Source organism: Diplotaxodon limnothrissa, linkage group LG10, assembly GCF_057381915.1.
Source record: "Diplotaxodon limnothrissa isolate DT_005_m linkage group LG10, D_limnothrissa_male_GT1.1, whole genome shotgun sequence".
Classification (NCBI taxonomy): domain Eukaryota; kingdom Metazoa; phylum Chordata; class Actinopteri; order Cichliformes; family Cichlidae; genus Diplotaxodon; species Diplotaxodon limnothrissa.
The window spans coordinates 18,896,947-18,913,906 of NC_140605.1; the positions used below are offsets into that span (position 1 = coordinate 18,896,947).

A 16,960-nucleotide genomic window follows, 5' to 3' on the forward strand; every position below is an offset into this window, starting at 1 on the left:
GAAAAAAAACCTCAAAGTGGGCCCACAGAGCCACAACCAATCATACATCACGCGCAAACAAAAACTGATGATAAAGAAATGTGACCTTGCAGTATATATGGTGATAATTAGTCTTCTAACGCTAGGAAAGGAAAAGTTGCACGCAAAGTATTTTGCCATGAATAAGACGAATGCTTGAGGACTCAGAACTACATTTAATGCGGACTGTGCGCCGTGAAATGTGACTAAAATAGGACTATCAAAGCAGCAGGGAGCGCTTTAAGTGGATATATTGTACTTATACTTTAGATAAAGCAGCCGTGTGTCTGAGCTCCTCATGTGCAGGTGGGGGGTAGAGGGGTGAAAGGGGCCTATCGTAACATTCAGTCTCATTTACATTAGGGTGGAGAAACAAATAGAGAAAAGCCAGGATCACGGGCAGTTTTTCTTCCTTTGTTTTTAGGTTTTTTAACCTGAGATTTTGAGACATCCACTGGTGCTGCTGCTACCCGCTGCAGCTGAATCAAATTTTAGTTCTAGTGTTAAGAGATTTAAAAATTTAACAGTACCATCTTTTTAGGTACAACGTTTTAGCAACTGTGAATACTCTGAAGACCACAAAGACCTCAAATAACAACTATGCCAGCATAGTTTCAGTGTTATACCTTTAATTAAAACCATCAACTGCACTATTGCTCATGAAAAAATAATATTACATGCTGATATTCATTTTGTATGTTTGTTTTGGTGCACCCAAAACTCAATTTTATTCACCTACATTGTGTCTTACAAGGGGACCACATATTACAGACGTATCTTTAATCACGCATGCTACTAGAGTGAAATCTAAGAAACGTAGTGCTTTCAGTTAGCTTTTAAAAGTAAAAAAAATAGGAAACTAATAATATCCACATCAACAACTGCTATGATCATCACAGGATCTTTTTAAGCAAAGTCCCCCTAAATGTTTGATCTCTAGCTTCTGTAATATGTATTTCTGCCTTTGTTTTTTAAATAATATTTTATACCTCTATGATGAATTATTTAATTGATAATTGAAGCCATTGTTACCTTCTGTACTGTATTTCAGATTTGCATGACTAGTAATCTCTGTTGTTTTCTGCTGCTCTATTATTAACTTGCTGCAAAGAGAAGCCTGGGAAACAAGTTGTGTTCCAGCCCATTGCAGTTAAGTGCAGCTGTCCTAACTTGTCTTAATCTGTGACAGAAGGTTCTTCCTGCCACTCTTCTCCTCTAGATGAGCCTGTAACGGGGCCACACAATTACCAGTGCTTGCCTTGGAGCTCTGCCCCGCTCAGACGCCCAAGGCTCTCATTACCCGCAATGTTGCCTGAGCTCTTAAATATCAAACACCTCTTTGTGCTGGAGGCCTGGACGCCCCTTTGCCTACGGCTACCCCTCTGTTCTCTGCTCTGCGTCATTGTCTGCATGAGCGTGTACATGTACCAGTACACGACTGGAAGAGTGTCTTAACATACCTTTATAACATAAGGAAAGATTTGCTTACACGTGCATTTACATAATAAGAACGTAATGCTAAAATATTTTAAACTTGTTACCTTTAGGCTTTTAAATATATTTGTCCTTACTTCTTAAATTCTATATCTGGAATCAGTTTGCAATAACACCAACACTCCAGGGGAGGAAGGAAGACCAAGTGGCTCCACAAACTTATGGACCAATGATGATGTGCAGTCATGTACTTCAAGTAGTGTTTCTTTTAAAAGCCTAAAGCCTTTTTAGTTAAACAAGAATGTAGTCGAGAGCAGAGGCAAAGAAAAAAAAAGCTCTAAGAACAGGAGCATGGACAATCAATTAGTCAATGTTTTTGCTTTTATGTGCATAAAGGAACTGTTACTCTTTTACGCATTAGCACTTTCTTTAAAGTGCATTAGAACCAGAGTATGAAAAAGACTGAAAAATGGGGCCTGAATGGAATTCCCAAAACCAATAGTTCATGTAGTTAGTCCAAAAATGTACGATGCAGGAATTCGTTCTTGAGTTGTTTTGCAGATTGTATGAACAGGACTGTTATAATTTATTCAACCAAAGAATATATGTTTGGCCAAATGTGATATATTTAAAAAAGACATTATATAGTACTGTGCAAATGACTTAAGCCATCCCTTATTTCTTTATACTTTGCTTCCAGCGCTTCCTGTAATTTTAGTCTCCTTTCTGAAGGTTTTTCTTTGGATATATGCTGCTTTCATTTTTAGTCCACTCCAGGAGTGTTTTTCTTTTTGTTAACACTGATCTGTGAATCAATCAAGCACAAAAAAGGTACATAAGACAAGGGCTGAACCAATGTTGTGTCTACACATAACAGACAACTTTGCAAACAAACAATTTGAAAATGTGTCTTTAAGCACTTTGTTACTAGCAGCCTGTCACAAAAACACATAATTTGTTCCCATTTCCTTTTCTTGCAAAGATAACACCATTTGACAGGAATAAAATTGTATTTTTCACCAACAAGGTGATTCCCAAAGAGCCATTAGGTGCAAACGGCATATCTCAGCATGGTGTAGGGTCTGTCCATAAAAGATTGAGAAAACTAAAAGCTGGACAAAAGAAGTGGCAGATCAAAAATAAAAATAAAATCATCTATTGCAGATGAACAGTATGTGAAAGCCATGTCCTTAACAGGAAATAAAATGTGACAAAACAGGATCTGAGAGATGCATCAGATCCTTTGATTGATTGGTCTACTGTTCAGTGAAGGCTCTTCAGAAATCTGTGGTCTTAGTGAAAGGTTGGTTGTCAAGAAGTCATTCTTAAATGTTCATCAGTGTGTTTAGAAGAGGACAGAAGAGAGGTACAGCAGTGAGTGTCTGCATACGACACAGTGGAATCTCTGTCATGATCGAGGGTTGCATTTTAACCAGGGGTGTTTAGTCAAAATTGATATGTAGTGTGAAAAAGTGTTTGCCCCCTTCCTGATTTCCCATTTTTATACATGTTTGTCACACTTCAATGTTTTGGATCATCAAACAAAATTAAAATTTAGAAAAAGATAACACAAGTAAACACAAAACGTCAATTAACTGTGGTGTATCACATCTTTGAAAAGCTGAAATCAATTTCTCTAGACACACCTATGTCTGATTATTGCCACACCTGTTCTTAACCAAGAAATCCCTTAAATGGGACCTGCCTGGCAGAGAGGAAAAGACCGAAAGACCCTCAAAAGCCAGACATCATGCCGCGATCCAAGGAAAAGGCTATAAAACCATTTCTAAAACTTTGGGACTCCAGCGAACCACAGTGAGAGTCAGCTCAACCTTCAGGTTGAGGTCATGACTTGGGTTCTGCAGCAGGACAATGATCCAAAACAAATCCACCTCTGAATGTCCTAAGAAAAACAAAATTACTCTATAGCACAGCGATGGCTCATCTAAGAGGTCACAAAAGACCCATCCGCTTTGGTCACTTGCCTCAGTTAAGGTCAGTGTTCATGACCCCACCATAAGAAAAAGAGTGGGCAAAAGCGGCCTGCATGGCAGAGTTCCAATGGTGACCAAAAGGAACATAAAGGCTCGCCTCAGTTTCTAGCAAAACTGAGGCGTGACCTCAAGGTGAAGAGCACTTGGATTCTGCATCAAGACAATAATCCAAAACACACCAGCAAGAATTGCCAAAGAAAGATGAAGACTTTGGAGTGGCCTAATCAGGAGGATTGACCTGAATCCAATTGAGATGCTGTGGCAGGACTTTAAAAAGGCAGTTCAGGCTCGAAAATGCTCCAGTGTGGCTGAAATACAACAATTCTGCAAAGATGAGTGAGTCAAAATTCCTCCACAGGGCTTTAAAGTCTCATTGCCAGTGATCACAAACGCTTGATTTCAGTTAAGTTCTTATGTTAAGTTCTTATGTTCTTATGTTTCAGGTACATGGGCCTACCTGTTATTAGGTTTGGGGGGGTATTTATTCACACAGGGCCATGTAGGTTTGGATTTGTTTCCCCTTAATAATAAACACCTTCATTTAGAAACTGCATTTTGTGTTTACTTGTGTAATCTCTGTCTAATATTTAAATTTGTTTGATCTGAAACATTTAAGTGTCACAAACACACAAAAAATAGGAAATCAGGAAGGGGGCAAACACTTTTTCACACCACTGTATTTATGATAACCATTTGAAATATGATTGGCAACAGCCTAATTTTTCAACATGTTTCCAGACATGCTGTCAATGCAGTAAAAGCTCTGGCAGTGTGTTGGGGTTTATAAGTAATGGCCTCCTCAGAGCTTGGCCCACCCAAAGAAGAGCTCTGAATGTCCTTCATGAAGCCTGCAGAGCTATTCCTGAAGACTAAAAGAAAGTAAAGAAAGCTGATCTAAGAGAGTTCAGGCTGTACTGAAGAATAAAGCTTGTCATATTAAATATTGACTTTAAAGTTCATTAGAGATGTGCTCTAGTTTTGTATTATATACTGTTTTTTCATGTACGGCATGTTTTCACATGCTTAAATTGCTGCACCTGGTTTCCAATTTTTCTAGTAAAATATGAAGAAATGAAGGAGGTTTAAGATTTTTGCACAGTACTGTATTAACTCAGTCCTCAATGATACATACTCTTGTACATAATCTTGTAATTCACAGAGAAGCTGTGTTGGTAATCTTTAAAGACGCTACATGAGTGAGTAGTCTTTAATGTATTGTGTTGTATTGTCGTGCCTGATCATAGAGGAGGAAAATGAACAGATGGACTGAGCGGTGGTGTCAGCTGCACCTTGTTTCAAATGTGTTAATATAAAACAGATACACCTGTGTGTGTGTGTGTGTGTGTGTGTGTGTGTGTGTGTGTGTGTGTGTGTGTGTGTGTGTGTGTGTGTGTGTGTGTGTGTGTGTACTGTACATTAAAAGCAGGGCGTTGTGTTGATTTATTCTGGATGGATGAGTTCTGCTCCAGGAAAACTTTTTAACTTTTTATAAGCTCAGCGTAAAACTAGTGTTTTAAAAAATCTGTAGATTTGTAATAAAATGAAATGAAATGGCCACTGCAACAGAAACTACATCACTTACACAAAATTGGTGCTGTATTTGTAATACTGTACGTTAACCTCAATTATGTGTCTCGGTACAAGACAAGGTGATCAGTGCATTGCATTATTTAAAGAAGACAGATGTAAAGAAACAAAGCCAACAATGACTAAACTTGTAGTCCAGTTATCTGACTGTTTTAAAACAGCTTAAACCACACTATGATCACATCGTGAAGACAGCTGCTGAAGAAAGTTTGCATTATATTTTATGATAGGACTCCACCATCCCATGTTCTTATTTATTTATTAACATACTGCTTTGCTTTACAGACCCCTTTATTTTGGTTGTAGTGATACGTAACTTTGAACTTTAGGGCTCACCAGAGCAGCTCCTCTGCCTCCATCTCACCCTATCATAAGAATCCTCCTTTGACACACAACCTTCTGCATATCCTGCTTCTCTACATCCTTCTCTGTGATTTTTCTCTTTTCCTCCTGCCGGGTAGCTCCATCTTTAGCATCCTTTGTCCAGTAAGCCCACTATCCCTCCTTTCCATATGTCCAAACAATCCCAGCCTTACCTCTCTAACTTTGTCTCCAAAGCAGCCAACCTGAGCTATCCACTCATTTCTGATCCTGTCTATTCTGGTCACCCCCAATGAAAACCTCAGCATCTTAAACTCACCCATCTCTAGCTGAGCCTCCTGTCTTTTTGTCACCACCACCGTTTCCAAACCATACATCATAGCAGGTCTTGCTACCATCTTGTAAACCTTCCCTTTCACTCTTGCTGCTATCTTTCTGTAACAAATCAGCCCTGACACTCGTTTCCACTCACTCCACCCCTCCTGCACTCTCTTCTTCACCCCTCATGTGCATTGTCTGTTGCTTTGTCTGGCTGACCCAAGATATTTAAACTCTTCCACATGCATTACCTGTACTCCTTGCAGCTGTGCTGTTAAACCTCACTCTCTTTCATTCACACACACACATGTATATTGTATTTGAAGACATAAAAAAAGAAGAAGAAAATGCTTCAAACAAGACGGGGACTGCAAATCTTTTGCATAAATTTTGGTATTTTCAATATATCCCACTTAGAGGGATTGTTTGGAATGATTCTACTCGTGTATGTTTCTGCAGCAGTTTTTTCATGCAGAGCACATTTTCAAATATTTTTTCCTGTGCAAATTTTTATTCAATAATGAGCATATATACTCAGTATTATGAGGTTTCTTCTTAGATTTAGTCTTAAATAAATTCAACTGCATCTTAAGCTCTTCCTCCCTCACTGAGATTTTTGGCATCTGCTGATTACTTAATTAGCAGCTGCCTTCATAAAAGGATGCTAAATTAATGCACATTGGAGAGATGCATATAGCATAAGATATGGTGAATTGTACGTGTTAATTTCATGTGCAAATTGGGCCCCAATTGGCAGTTATTATGCATGTAATGTTGGTTTGAACCAAAATAGAAAGGAGGTAATATTTGCCAATGTCGTCACATGTAAAATAAAAGCAAGCAGTTATTTCTTCAAACTAAAATGTTCATCGCTTTATAAAAACTGTACATAAACGGAGACTCTGCATGAAACCACCTTATGTCAGTGTTTATTTTAAATACACATTGTTAATCTTCTGTTCTGTCAAAAAACTCATGAGAAATTTTCTTGCATTCAAGATAAAATATGCACTAATACTGCTTGGCATATCCTGTCATATTTACAAATTACACAGTCAGTCTCATTAACTCGATGAACTGTAAAAATGATCTTCACACCACAAAGAGTTTTCTATCTCCAGTGACCCTGGACATCTAATCAGTTCCCTGGTAAGTTAACAGAATGCAGCAGTACACAGTTACAGGCTGAACACCTCTGCTGGCCTATGCAGATTTGTCAGAATTGATATTCTACGAGGCCGCTCTGAATGGCAGATTATTTTATGGGCAAATCCTGAATCAAATGCAATCAAAGCAAAAATAAACTTCACTGATCTGTTTATAAAATCTGCTGGGAACAATTTGCAAAATTATATAACTGATCTCAGTCTGGGTTAGAATAAAAATGCTTGACAGGTGACTTGTAGATCTCAATTCTGAAATACTGAATGGTTAAGTAGTTTTTTTTTTGTTTGTTTTTTTTAGCCGGACAGCTATTGTAGAAACTCAGAGCAAAGAGGAGTAATACTGACAGACAAATAAATGCAAATATAAAAGAAGGTGAACTCTTACCATTATCCTCAACAGAGAAATGGAAGACATCAGACGTAGCGTTTTCTCCACTCCGCAACACATAGCAGACGCTCAGGCCATCGATATCGGCTGCAACAGAAAAGTAACTTTAGTTTTTTAAAAAATATATATTTTCTTTTTATGAATTTTTCTTTCGTGAAACTTTGAAGTGTCAAATCAGGTGTGAAAATTAGATCTGGAAATAAAAGCACAGTGAACTGAAAGTTTGTGCAAACAGAATAAAACTCAGTCACCTGAAATCCAACAAAGGGCAAAAAACAAAAATCAAGATGATAAGCAAACAGAATTTTTTTTAAAAAATATAAGTAATTATAGAATGCAAATGAGTGCCACTGTAGCCTGCTTTCCATTTTAAAGTCATGTCTTGCGCTGTGAAGTGAATGTGAGACGATGCACGATAAACAATATCAGTTTGCTCCAACTTAAAGCAAGGTGATGGCCAAAAGTACTAATTTCATCGTGCAGAGATCTGTCCTTGTCAAGATTTTTTTTTAAAATACATATTTAGTAAATAAAATTTGCATTTTAAGAGTGTAAAAAAAGGCCCTTCATGTTGTGTTTCATGCTGACTACAGAAATAGCCTCAAACACACTTTGAAGTTGCATTATGGCTTGTTCAAACACTCTCTCTGTCAAATAATTGCTTAAAGATGGAAGCTGTCCCGCTCCAGTACTATATCAGCTACAGTAACAGCAGGTCTCTAGTATCACACTGATTCAGTTCCTTATCAGTACTCAGCATGAACAATTTTCCACCAGAGAAAGCATTCTGAAAGTCATGCATCCGTAATCCAGGACGATAAGGCCGCAACCTCAAATCCAAAAGAGCTCAAGCTAAAGCAACAGAATACATTTAAACCCAGAAACGGCCAACTCGGTGTTTCATCAGCGCTGAAAACCAGGTGACAGTGGATCTTTTTTAATGACAGACAAGGCAAGAATGTTAAAACCAGGAGTTTCAGCAGGCACACAGACACACCTGTTTTTCCAACTTTTCTGAATTACAGGGCTCTGCCTACATTTCTTTTTCCCACCAGTCTCTGCAAACACCCATTACAGTACAGAAAAATCATCAAGACTGTGAAAGGGCTTTGCCCCTTCAAACCACCTCCTTTAATAATAGATGTCAGAGGAAGGAGGTTCATAAAAGTATAAACCCCCGACTCCTGCCTGGGACGAAGCTTAAGTCTGCTTCTCTTGTGCCGAACATGAAAGGTGACAAAAAATATACCTTTCATGTGATGCAAAGACTTTGTTCGCTTCCAGATTGCTGCTCATGTTTTTCAGATTATTGAGTGTCGAATCTAATCGAACGGGAGGTGCAGCCTGAGAAGGATCCTCTCTGTGGCACATACTTGAACCTGAGGGCCTTACAAATACAAAGTCAACACTGTGAACTAGGGGCACATTGTTCATTAAATATTTAAAAAGAAAGCCTCACGGGATGTGCCCTGGAAATAGGATGAGTAAATAAAGAGCGAGGGATTGTCTCTTTCACCTGACTGATTCTTCTGACGAGCCTGTTTGCTCCCCCCTTCCCTCATTCGTTATTTCTCTCATGTCACCCACACATCCCCCACCCCTCCTCTTCTCTTGCCTCTTTTGCACTCTCCTCCACTTTACTTGCTCTCTCTTGCCCCTCTACTGCCCTTTGTTTCTCATCCCCACTGCACTCTTGTCTCATCTATGCCCTTTATTTTTTTCCAACGACTGCAATCCTCACAGTGGTTGTCAGAAGTGTCCATCTCCTGCAGGCTCAAGTGCTGCTTTTTTTTTTGGCACTGTGTTCTCACACCACGTATGAGCTTAAGCCAAGCTGTGTCATAAGCAGGTGGATTTCCTTACTTGTTGCTCTAATTGCCTCAGCGTGATATGAAATACGGCATTGATTGCATCGCTTTGAACCTCAATCAACGACATTGTTGTCTTGAATCCCCGCCTGTAATATCAGTCACCGAATGTGCACAAATGCAAAAGAAATGTGTTCAAACATTTAAAGCGGCACAGTGTGCTCTGCGTGTTGGTGTAAAAATGCATTTTGGTGAGAGCTCTCTGCGTTTCAACAAATTCTTTCAAATTGACTTGACCCTGGTCAAACTATCAGAATGTGCTGCAACTCAAATGCCATCCTGTCACTCGAAGCTCCGCGCTGACCTTTTCACACGATCCCCCTACTTCTGTCCTGCTTCATTTAACAGACCACTGTAGAGAACATCAGATGTGAACATTTCCCCAGAGATGCAGAAATAATAAATTATTCATCCCTAACTGTCTACAAGACATTTGTGCGAAACATCAGCCTCTAACTTTGCTCTGCTAATTATGATTTGATGAGCAAGGCACATCTAAATCAGGCGCACAAATTAACTATTGAAATTCCCAGGCCTGTACTTGTCACACGTTTGAATAATTATTACTCCATAAATTAAAGTCTTTGGTGGGCTGGAAAAATTAATCAAAACTTACACATTTGCAACGAATTTTGATGTCTAACACTTTGCTTCTCAGGACGATCTTGTATTTAAACATATATGATTACATTTTCAAGGACAGGCATGCAGAGGTAATTTTTCTTGCAAAAAATAATAACTGATAGACTTTTCTCATAGAGTGGAATGAGCATTCTGGTTATTAGATCTGACTGATTACTAAACAAAATCAGTGCTGTTTGATTATTTCCTCCACATTCAATATTCATGCTGACACATTATAGAGCTGGTAGGTGTTTTGTTCAAAGCTTACCTTGACTGAAGGTGTTGATGGAGTTGTTGCCGTGCCCGAGATGAATGATGTAACCATGTTTTGGCTGGGTGGTGATGTGGAACAGCAGCGAGGCCGGACTGCTGTCTCTGTCCTCTGCCTTCAGCGCCTTGGAGCTGATGGGGAACCCCAGGTGACCCGTGGCCAAAATCTTCAAAGTGGGCGCACCTTTGTTTACAACAATTTGGGGGATGCCATTGTCGACTCCCACGATAGTAATCTTGAGAGTTTGAGGGCGCCTAGTCTCAAAAACAGTGTTGGGGAAAACATAAAAGTCAGTGTGTGTGCCATCGGTGACAGTAAAGGAGAGCGAGTCCTCTGATGATTCAGTTCCGTCGTGCTTGTAGCTGATGAGGTTTTCATTGAGGTCTTGTTTTGTGAAGCTGCTGATAGGTGTGGACTCGTTGTAGCGCAATTTGCCATGAACAGGAAGCTGGATGATCGTAAATTTGATCAGCTTCTCGGCTGTATCCTGGTCTTCAGCCGTGAGCTCAAAAGGTGTTATCAGCTTAAGCTGCCCTTCTGTGACAACTAGATCATTTACAGTCACAACAGGTTTTTTGTTATCGACGTCCACAATCGAGATTCTGAATGTTCTGAAAACGGGATTGTAGCCATCAGTGACTTCAAACTCAAAACTGTCCATTTTCACCTCATCGTCTGAGGTATGAATGTAGTAAATCTTACTGCCAGCCAGTTGGAGCTGGGTAAAAGACACAATGGGAATCCCAGGAGTGTCTGTGCACTCTAAGTGGCCTCTAACAGGGGCCCTTGTGACAGTGAAAGCCAAGTTCTCATCAGGACTGTTGAGGTCAGTGGTACTTAGGAGATCAGTGGTCAGAGTCACCCTGCCACCTTCTCTCAGAGAAACACCTTTACTGACCACATCAGGGAAGACCATGTCAATGCTGTCCACTGTGATGTAGAAATAACGATCAATTAGTGGGTTTAACCCGTCAGTGACATCAAATTTGACCATGTCTCGAACGCCCTCCTGTCCACTGTGCGTGTAAACTACGAGCCCTGCATCAATTTCAACTTGCGTGAAATTCATGCCCAGCGTGATGTTTTCCAGAGACCCCGATGGGGTTTTTCTCTGCAACAGACCCTGACCAGGCCCAAACCGGATAATATATGTAAGTGTACTGTCATCTGAATCTAAATCTGTCGCTTTGAGCACTTTGTTGCTGATTTCTTTGGTCTCCCCAATTTCCACCTCTAGACCATTATTAATGAGCATTCTGGGGGTTTCATCATCAACAGCGATGATCATAACCATGGCTGTTTTTTGAACCAAGTACTTCCCATCAGTCAGAATGACATCAAAGCTGTCCTCGATTGTCTCTGAGTCATCGTGCTCATAAATAATACTTGACGCCTCTCTAATCTGCTCTAAAGTGAAATTAGTCACCAAAATGGGGCCTGTGGCTAGCTGGTTTAAAATTGCACCATGTTTGGGAGGTTTGGAAATCATAAACACCAGCTCCTCAGATGGGATATCGGCATCAGCTCCATTCAGAATTTGTGAGTCGATGGCGATGTTCATCCCCTCCATCAAAACTATCTCTCTCAAGTAAATCTCAGGTTTTTCATCATTCGCTGGGATGATAACAATTGGGAAGAAATGGTTCTCTGAGAAATTTATACCATCAGAGCACCTAAATATGAATCTATCATCTACTGGCTCGACTCCCTTGTGAATGCTCTGCACGTAGTAGATATTTCCCTCCCTGATGTCTCTGATGGTAAAAGCACTGATAGCTGTTCCTGACCTGGACTTCTCTGAGCCTGGAACGGGGGATATATTCTCCACATAGCCGGCAGTGGGCTGCACAATGATAGTGCAAAGGATATCATCAGTTGGAGTGTCGTTATCATCAGCGTTCAAGTGCTGAGGGCCAATGGCATATTTTTCTCCTTCAATGACACTGAACTGAATACCAACTCTGACCTCAGGGGCTTGACTGTCAACAGGAAGGATGGTGACCTGAACATGGACTCCGGTGACCTTATTGCCACCTACTGCCCAATCATCAGACATGTCACTAAGAGTCAAATTGAAGCCATCCTGTTGAGAGGTGAGACCTATCTCACCACCAGTGTGTGCATAGACAACTGCACCGTTAATTATGTCAGCCTGAGTAAACTTTGTGGTTGGGACTCCTTTAACTAATATTTCACCCATAAGGGGAGGATCTTCCACAATAAAAGTCAGCCGAAGGTCATCTGTGTCATCATCACGACCTTGAATCACATTAGTTGTTATTTCTGTGGCTCCGTTTTCCAGCACCTCCATATGAGACCCGATTGTTCCTGCAGGCAAGCTGATGGTTGGAGATTCATCATCGACAGGCTTTACATTAACTTTGACCGTCACGGTCACAATATGAATTCCATCACTGACATCCAGCTGAAATTCATCGTTTACTGTCTCTTCTCCACTTTGAATATACAATAACTTTCCCTCTGAGATATCCTCAAGTCTAAAAACTCCCTTTTTTTCCAGGTCAATGAATGCAACCTGGATCTGACCATGCTTAGGAGGCTGACTCAGAGTAAAGGTTATTTGCTCACTCTCAGTGTCGGGGTCTGTAGCATCTAGTTCAGCGATTGTGATGATATGTATGCCCCGTTCAAGCACAGTAAAGCCGGTGTTTGTGATCTGAGGAGGTTTGTTGTTAACAGACTGGAGATAGATGGTGAAAGCCCCTTCTACACTGTTTCCAGCTGTGTCTTCAACAGTATAACGAAACTGCACAACGTGGGCTGTGATTCCAAGCTCAACATCTGGGGGCTCGTAGGAGACCTTATGGTGGTTAATTTGAGCTTGTGTGAACTCTGTTACTTCAGTGGCGGAGTGGTCTGTCAGAACCAAAGAACCGAACACAACAGGGTTATTTTCATCTGTATCTGTGGGGGACTGGATGACTGTATACTTGAGGTCACGGTCCTCAGAGTCCAAATCAGTATAGTGCAGAACTTCTTTGCTAAAGTGAGTAGGTTTGTACTCCTGAACAATCATTTGCAGGGTGGTGCCAGGGACCAGCTCGGGGGGTACGTCATCGACAGGTAAAACTCGGATTATAAACACACTCTCTTCTGACAAATTAGGGGGGTCGTTGTCATCCTGGACTGTGAATGCAAACTGATCCGTGATTGCATCTGTGTTGTGAGGGCCTGTGTGCTTGTAAAACAACCTCCCATCAGTGATATCTTTCTGAAGCCACTCTGTCACCTCTTTCTCATATACTTCATCCTCAGCATTAAATTTCCAAGAGGAAGGGTCCTCAGGGGCGTCTGACTGCCTTAGGAGCAGCGTGCCAATAGAAGAAAAAGGAGGCACAATGATGAATTTAATAGTTGAGTCCTCAGAATCAATATCAGCAGCGCTGAGCATGAGGGGAGATATGGGCATCATTTGATTTTTGAACAGCACCAAACCGGTGTTGGCATTTATAATCGGTGGCTCGTCATCAGTGGGAACAATTGTAATGGGAAAGAGAAATTCAACTTCATTTTGCCCATCTGTCATTTTGAAGACAATGTTGTCGCTGTATGTGTCAGTCCCGTCGTGCTGGTACACAACAACTCCTGTTGCGAGGTCTGCGGGTGTGAAGAATTTCCTGTGAGAGCCCAGCACTGTGAGGTCCCCGTGGCGCAGCCCATCCACCACTGTGACTCTGACAGAGTCGAGGTTGTCCTCATCACTGATCTCCAAGTTGTGAGCGCTGAAGAGAGGCCGAGACTGCCCCTCATACAGCAGCTGACCTGTGTTGCGTGTCACGACAGGGGCCAGAGTGTTCATGGGCTTTACAACAATCATAAAAGCAAATGGGTCCGAGATGGCCCCGTCTGTGTCCACCACCTCAAATTCAAGCTGGAAAATCCTCTCAGTGTCTGAATCCAGGGAGGGGGGCTTATAAGCTATTTTAAGATCGCGCAAGTCTCTCTGGTAGAAGGAGGTGATGGGGAGGTTTCTGTCATCAGTGCTGACTATATAGCCTTCCTCATAAGATAAGGGGGAAGTAATATTGAAAATAAGCTTGTCTGGGTCTGACTCGGCATCTTCAGCGGCAAGCATATCAGGGGTGAGGGCGGTCATGACAAACTGGCTGACCTCCATCATCATCATGGACACAAAGCTGGGTTTGGGGGGAGTGTTCTCCTCTCCCCCTTTGATGCGAATCATAAGATGAAAATACTCCTGTTTCACTAGGTTGCCTTCCTTATCCTGCAGCTCCACAACCATGGGGACATAATCCCTGTTGGGGGATTTGCGCTGAAAAGTGTGCTCATAGCGGATATCAGCTCGCGTGAATTCATCACAGTCCATCATTGCAGAAAGTTTACCGCCATGGATGAGTTTCCCGTATCTAGGCAGCGAGTTGCTGCCGCTGCTGCTGGACTGGGATGTCACCTCGCATTTGTGAGATTCTCTGTCATAAGTGAACTCTAAAATCCTCTTATCAATAGGGTTACTGATCCCTTTGAGGTTATCAACAGTCAGAGGCATGTTTTTGGTGATTAACTCGAGCTGCGTGAACATTACTTCAACCTCCATCATAAACGGAATAATGACCGTTTCGGTTTGCGCGTCATACCTGAGCTGCATCCTCACTCTGTCTTTAGCCGGACTTCTCGATCCGTGGTGGGAGTAAGTCACATCATTTGGACCAAAATCGCAGGGAAACTTTTTGGGAGACAGATGACCCGGTCTCTGCGAGAGTGGATCATTATCGAGCACGTTGATGCTGCACCGGTCGCCGGGCTGTGTCTGAATGACCAAATCATTGATTGGATCGATAAAAACCGACCTCCCGAAAGGCACGCGTATTCCGTTGTTGGCCACCAAGATAGCGTCCTCAGACAGTTCTGATCTCAGTGCATAAAATAATCCAGAGCTGTCGGACTGCGCGAAGACAATACCTGTTATGGAAAAACACAGGAGAAGTCCACAGGACAACATGTTCACCAGTTATGTGAGCTCTGCCAAGGTGCTGCTGTAACAAAGAAAATGTTTTTCCAAAATGTCTGTTTTACTTAACAAAATAAAAAAAATCCCAAAACAATAGGGAGTCAGCGGGGTGCCCACGCAGTGACTCCCGTACATCTATCCGTGCGGACCCTCGACATACTCCGAGAGAATAGCGCTCAGGAGTTTTAACTTCAGCCGCTTGAGAGCCCAGCGTAAAGCGCCACCGCCCATCTCTGCACATATTGGAGGATTTTGAAGGCTTGTTAGCTCAGCCCTATCGCTAATGGGCAGTACGGCTGACAGTCACGGAGAGGTGGAGACTGGACGATAAACTGAAGTAGACGGATTGATTATAGCTTAATTACCAAGCGTGTCCTCTTGGTAGAACTACTCCCCCCGAACGATCATAATGGAAAGACGAGTTTAAATAAAATCCTCTTTTTAAGCACTCTGCCTAACACAGATAATATTATCATGTAATCTTTGGACATGCAGACACTGATGAAATTAAGAGAAACGGCAAGTTTATAATTGTTTATTTTCCACGGTGTGCCAGAAAAGGTCATTTCAACTCCACCAACGTTGTCATTCTTCTGGTTTTTAACTTGAGAAAGCTGTAAAAGTACGCATCATACGAGCATGTAAAATTATAGTCCTTAAACTAGTTATCTTACTAAGTGAACATTTGCTGGGACATATGCAGGCTACAGATAATTTATGTGTTCCTATACGGCAACCTATTTTTCTTTTATAAGAAATTACAGACAACCCCTTAATTCCATTGATCACTGTTGTATGCCATCTGCCCCCAATATTAATAATACATTTTAAGATTTGAGCTGTATCCCCTACTTAATGGGATATCTCCATTAGTCATTTGGTAGCTGGGCGTATTAATCCCCTGTTGTGTTTCCCCTCACTTGCTCTGCAGTAACTCCTCGCTTTCTGCAAAAAGTTAAAGTACGAAGAAGGTGAGGACGAATTTTTTTGCCCATTTCTTATTCATGTATGCCTTCATCCATTTATTTATTTAGCTTTATATTTTGAAGGGAATACGCAGCTCAGTGTGGACCTCAGAAAGATGACGACCTTCCCTTATGCAAGAAAAAGCAACAATAAAACCCCACCCACTGCCCATTGATTAGAACGAATGACCCTGTCCTTGTCAGTCCAGAATAGACCGTAATACGATAAACAAAATTCCAACTATAAGCAGGAGCGCGGGGACGTGAAATACGCATTCAGCTGCCGTGGCATGGAGCAAGAAATATTGCAATTGTTGCTTAGAACTGGAGGGAATCTAGTGCTAGACCTTGGCGAACCTGTGAGGGGGGGTTGTTTGAAAATCTGTCAAGGCTAATTCATGAGAGAATACACCCACTTCCCCCAGTTGCTTAGCAGACTGTTTTTATGTGATCAGATTTCTAAGATTTTAACATTTATGCATTTATTTTATTGATTTTCTTTTTTTGGAACGATATTTGACGTCGCACTGGCAAATGTCCTGGTCAACGAAAAAATATATGTTTGACATTAATAAAAGATGAGCATGCCAGGAGTTCTGTTTTGGCACGAACGAGTACACTTAACGAAAAACAAGGTCAGCGAACAAGGGGACAATCTTCATCAGCCCCATTCATAATTTATCTAATGTCACTATGAGGCAAGATCTCACAGTTGCTGTAAACCAGTTGAAGTTTTTGTGATTGTTCTGATACTGGTTATAAGTTTTGAACATGAATATTTAAAAAGTTCCACACTTGCAAATCTGACAGCTTTGAGTCGTTAAAATCATTATACCTAAAGCTGATCCGTCGAAGAACTGCTTGTGACTGCATTTTGTTCTCGACTCTACCCAGGTTGAAGATGCCAGGTGATTAGAGGGTTTCTTCTGCTTTGTTTCTTTCAAAGTACAAGGCACCTCCAGCTTTTCCAGCTGTCACACTCGCTGCATGCTCAAAAACACTCATCTTGTGACTTC

The 16,960-nt window shown here is 41.3% G+C and overlaps 1 protein-coding gene across 1 annotated transcript in view; it reads right to left on the reverse strand.

Moving 5' to 3' along the window:
- Nucleotides 1-14,970, reverse strand: part of frem2a (FRAS1 related extracellular matrix 2a) — a 69,233-nt gene extending 54,263 nt beyond the window's left edge. Inside the window, exons 1-2 of the mRNA XM_085363817.1 lie at nt 9,987-14,970; nt 7,224-7,313 (exon numbers count right to left, since the gene is read on the reverse strand). Coding sequence (XP_085219943.1) covers nt 7,224-7,313; nt 9,987-14,970 — 5,074 coding nt within the window. The remainder of the gene's footprint in view (nt 1-7,223; nt 7,314-9,986) is intronic.
- Between the last annotated feature and the right edge of the window lie 1,990 nt (nt 14,971-16,960).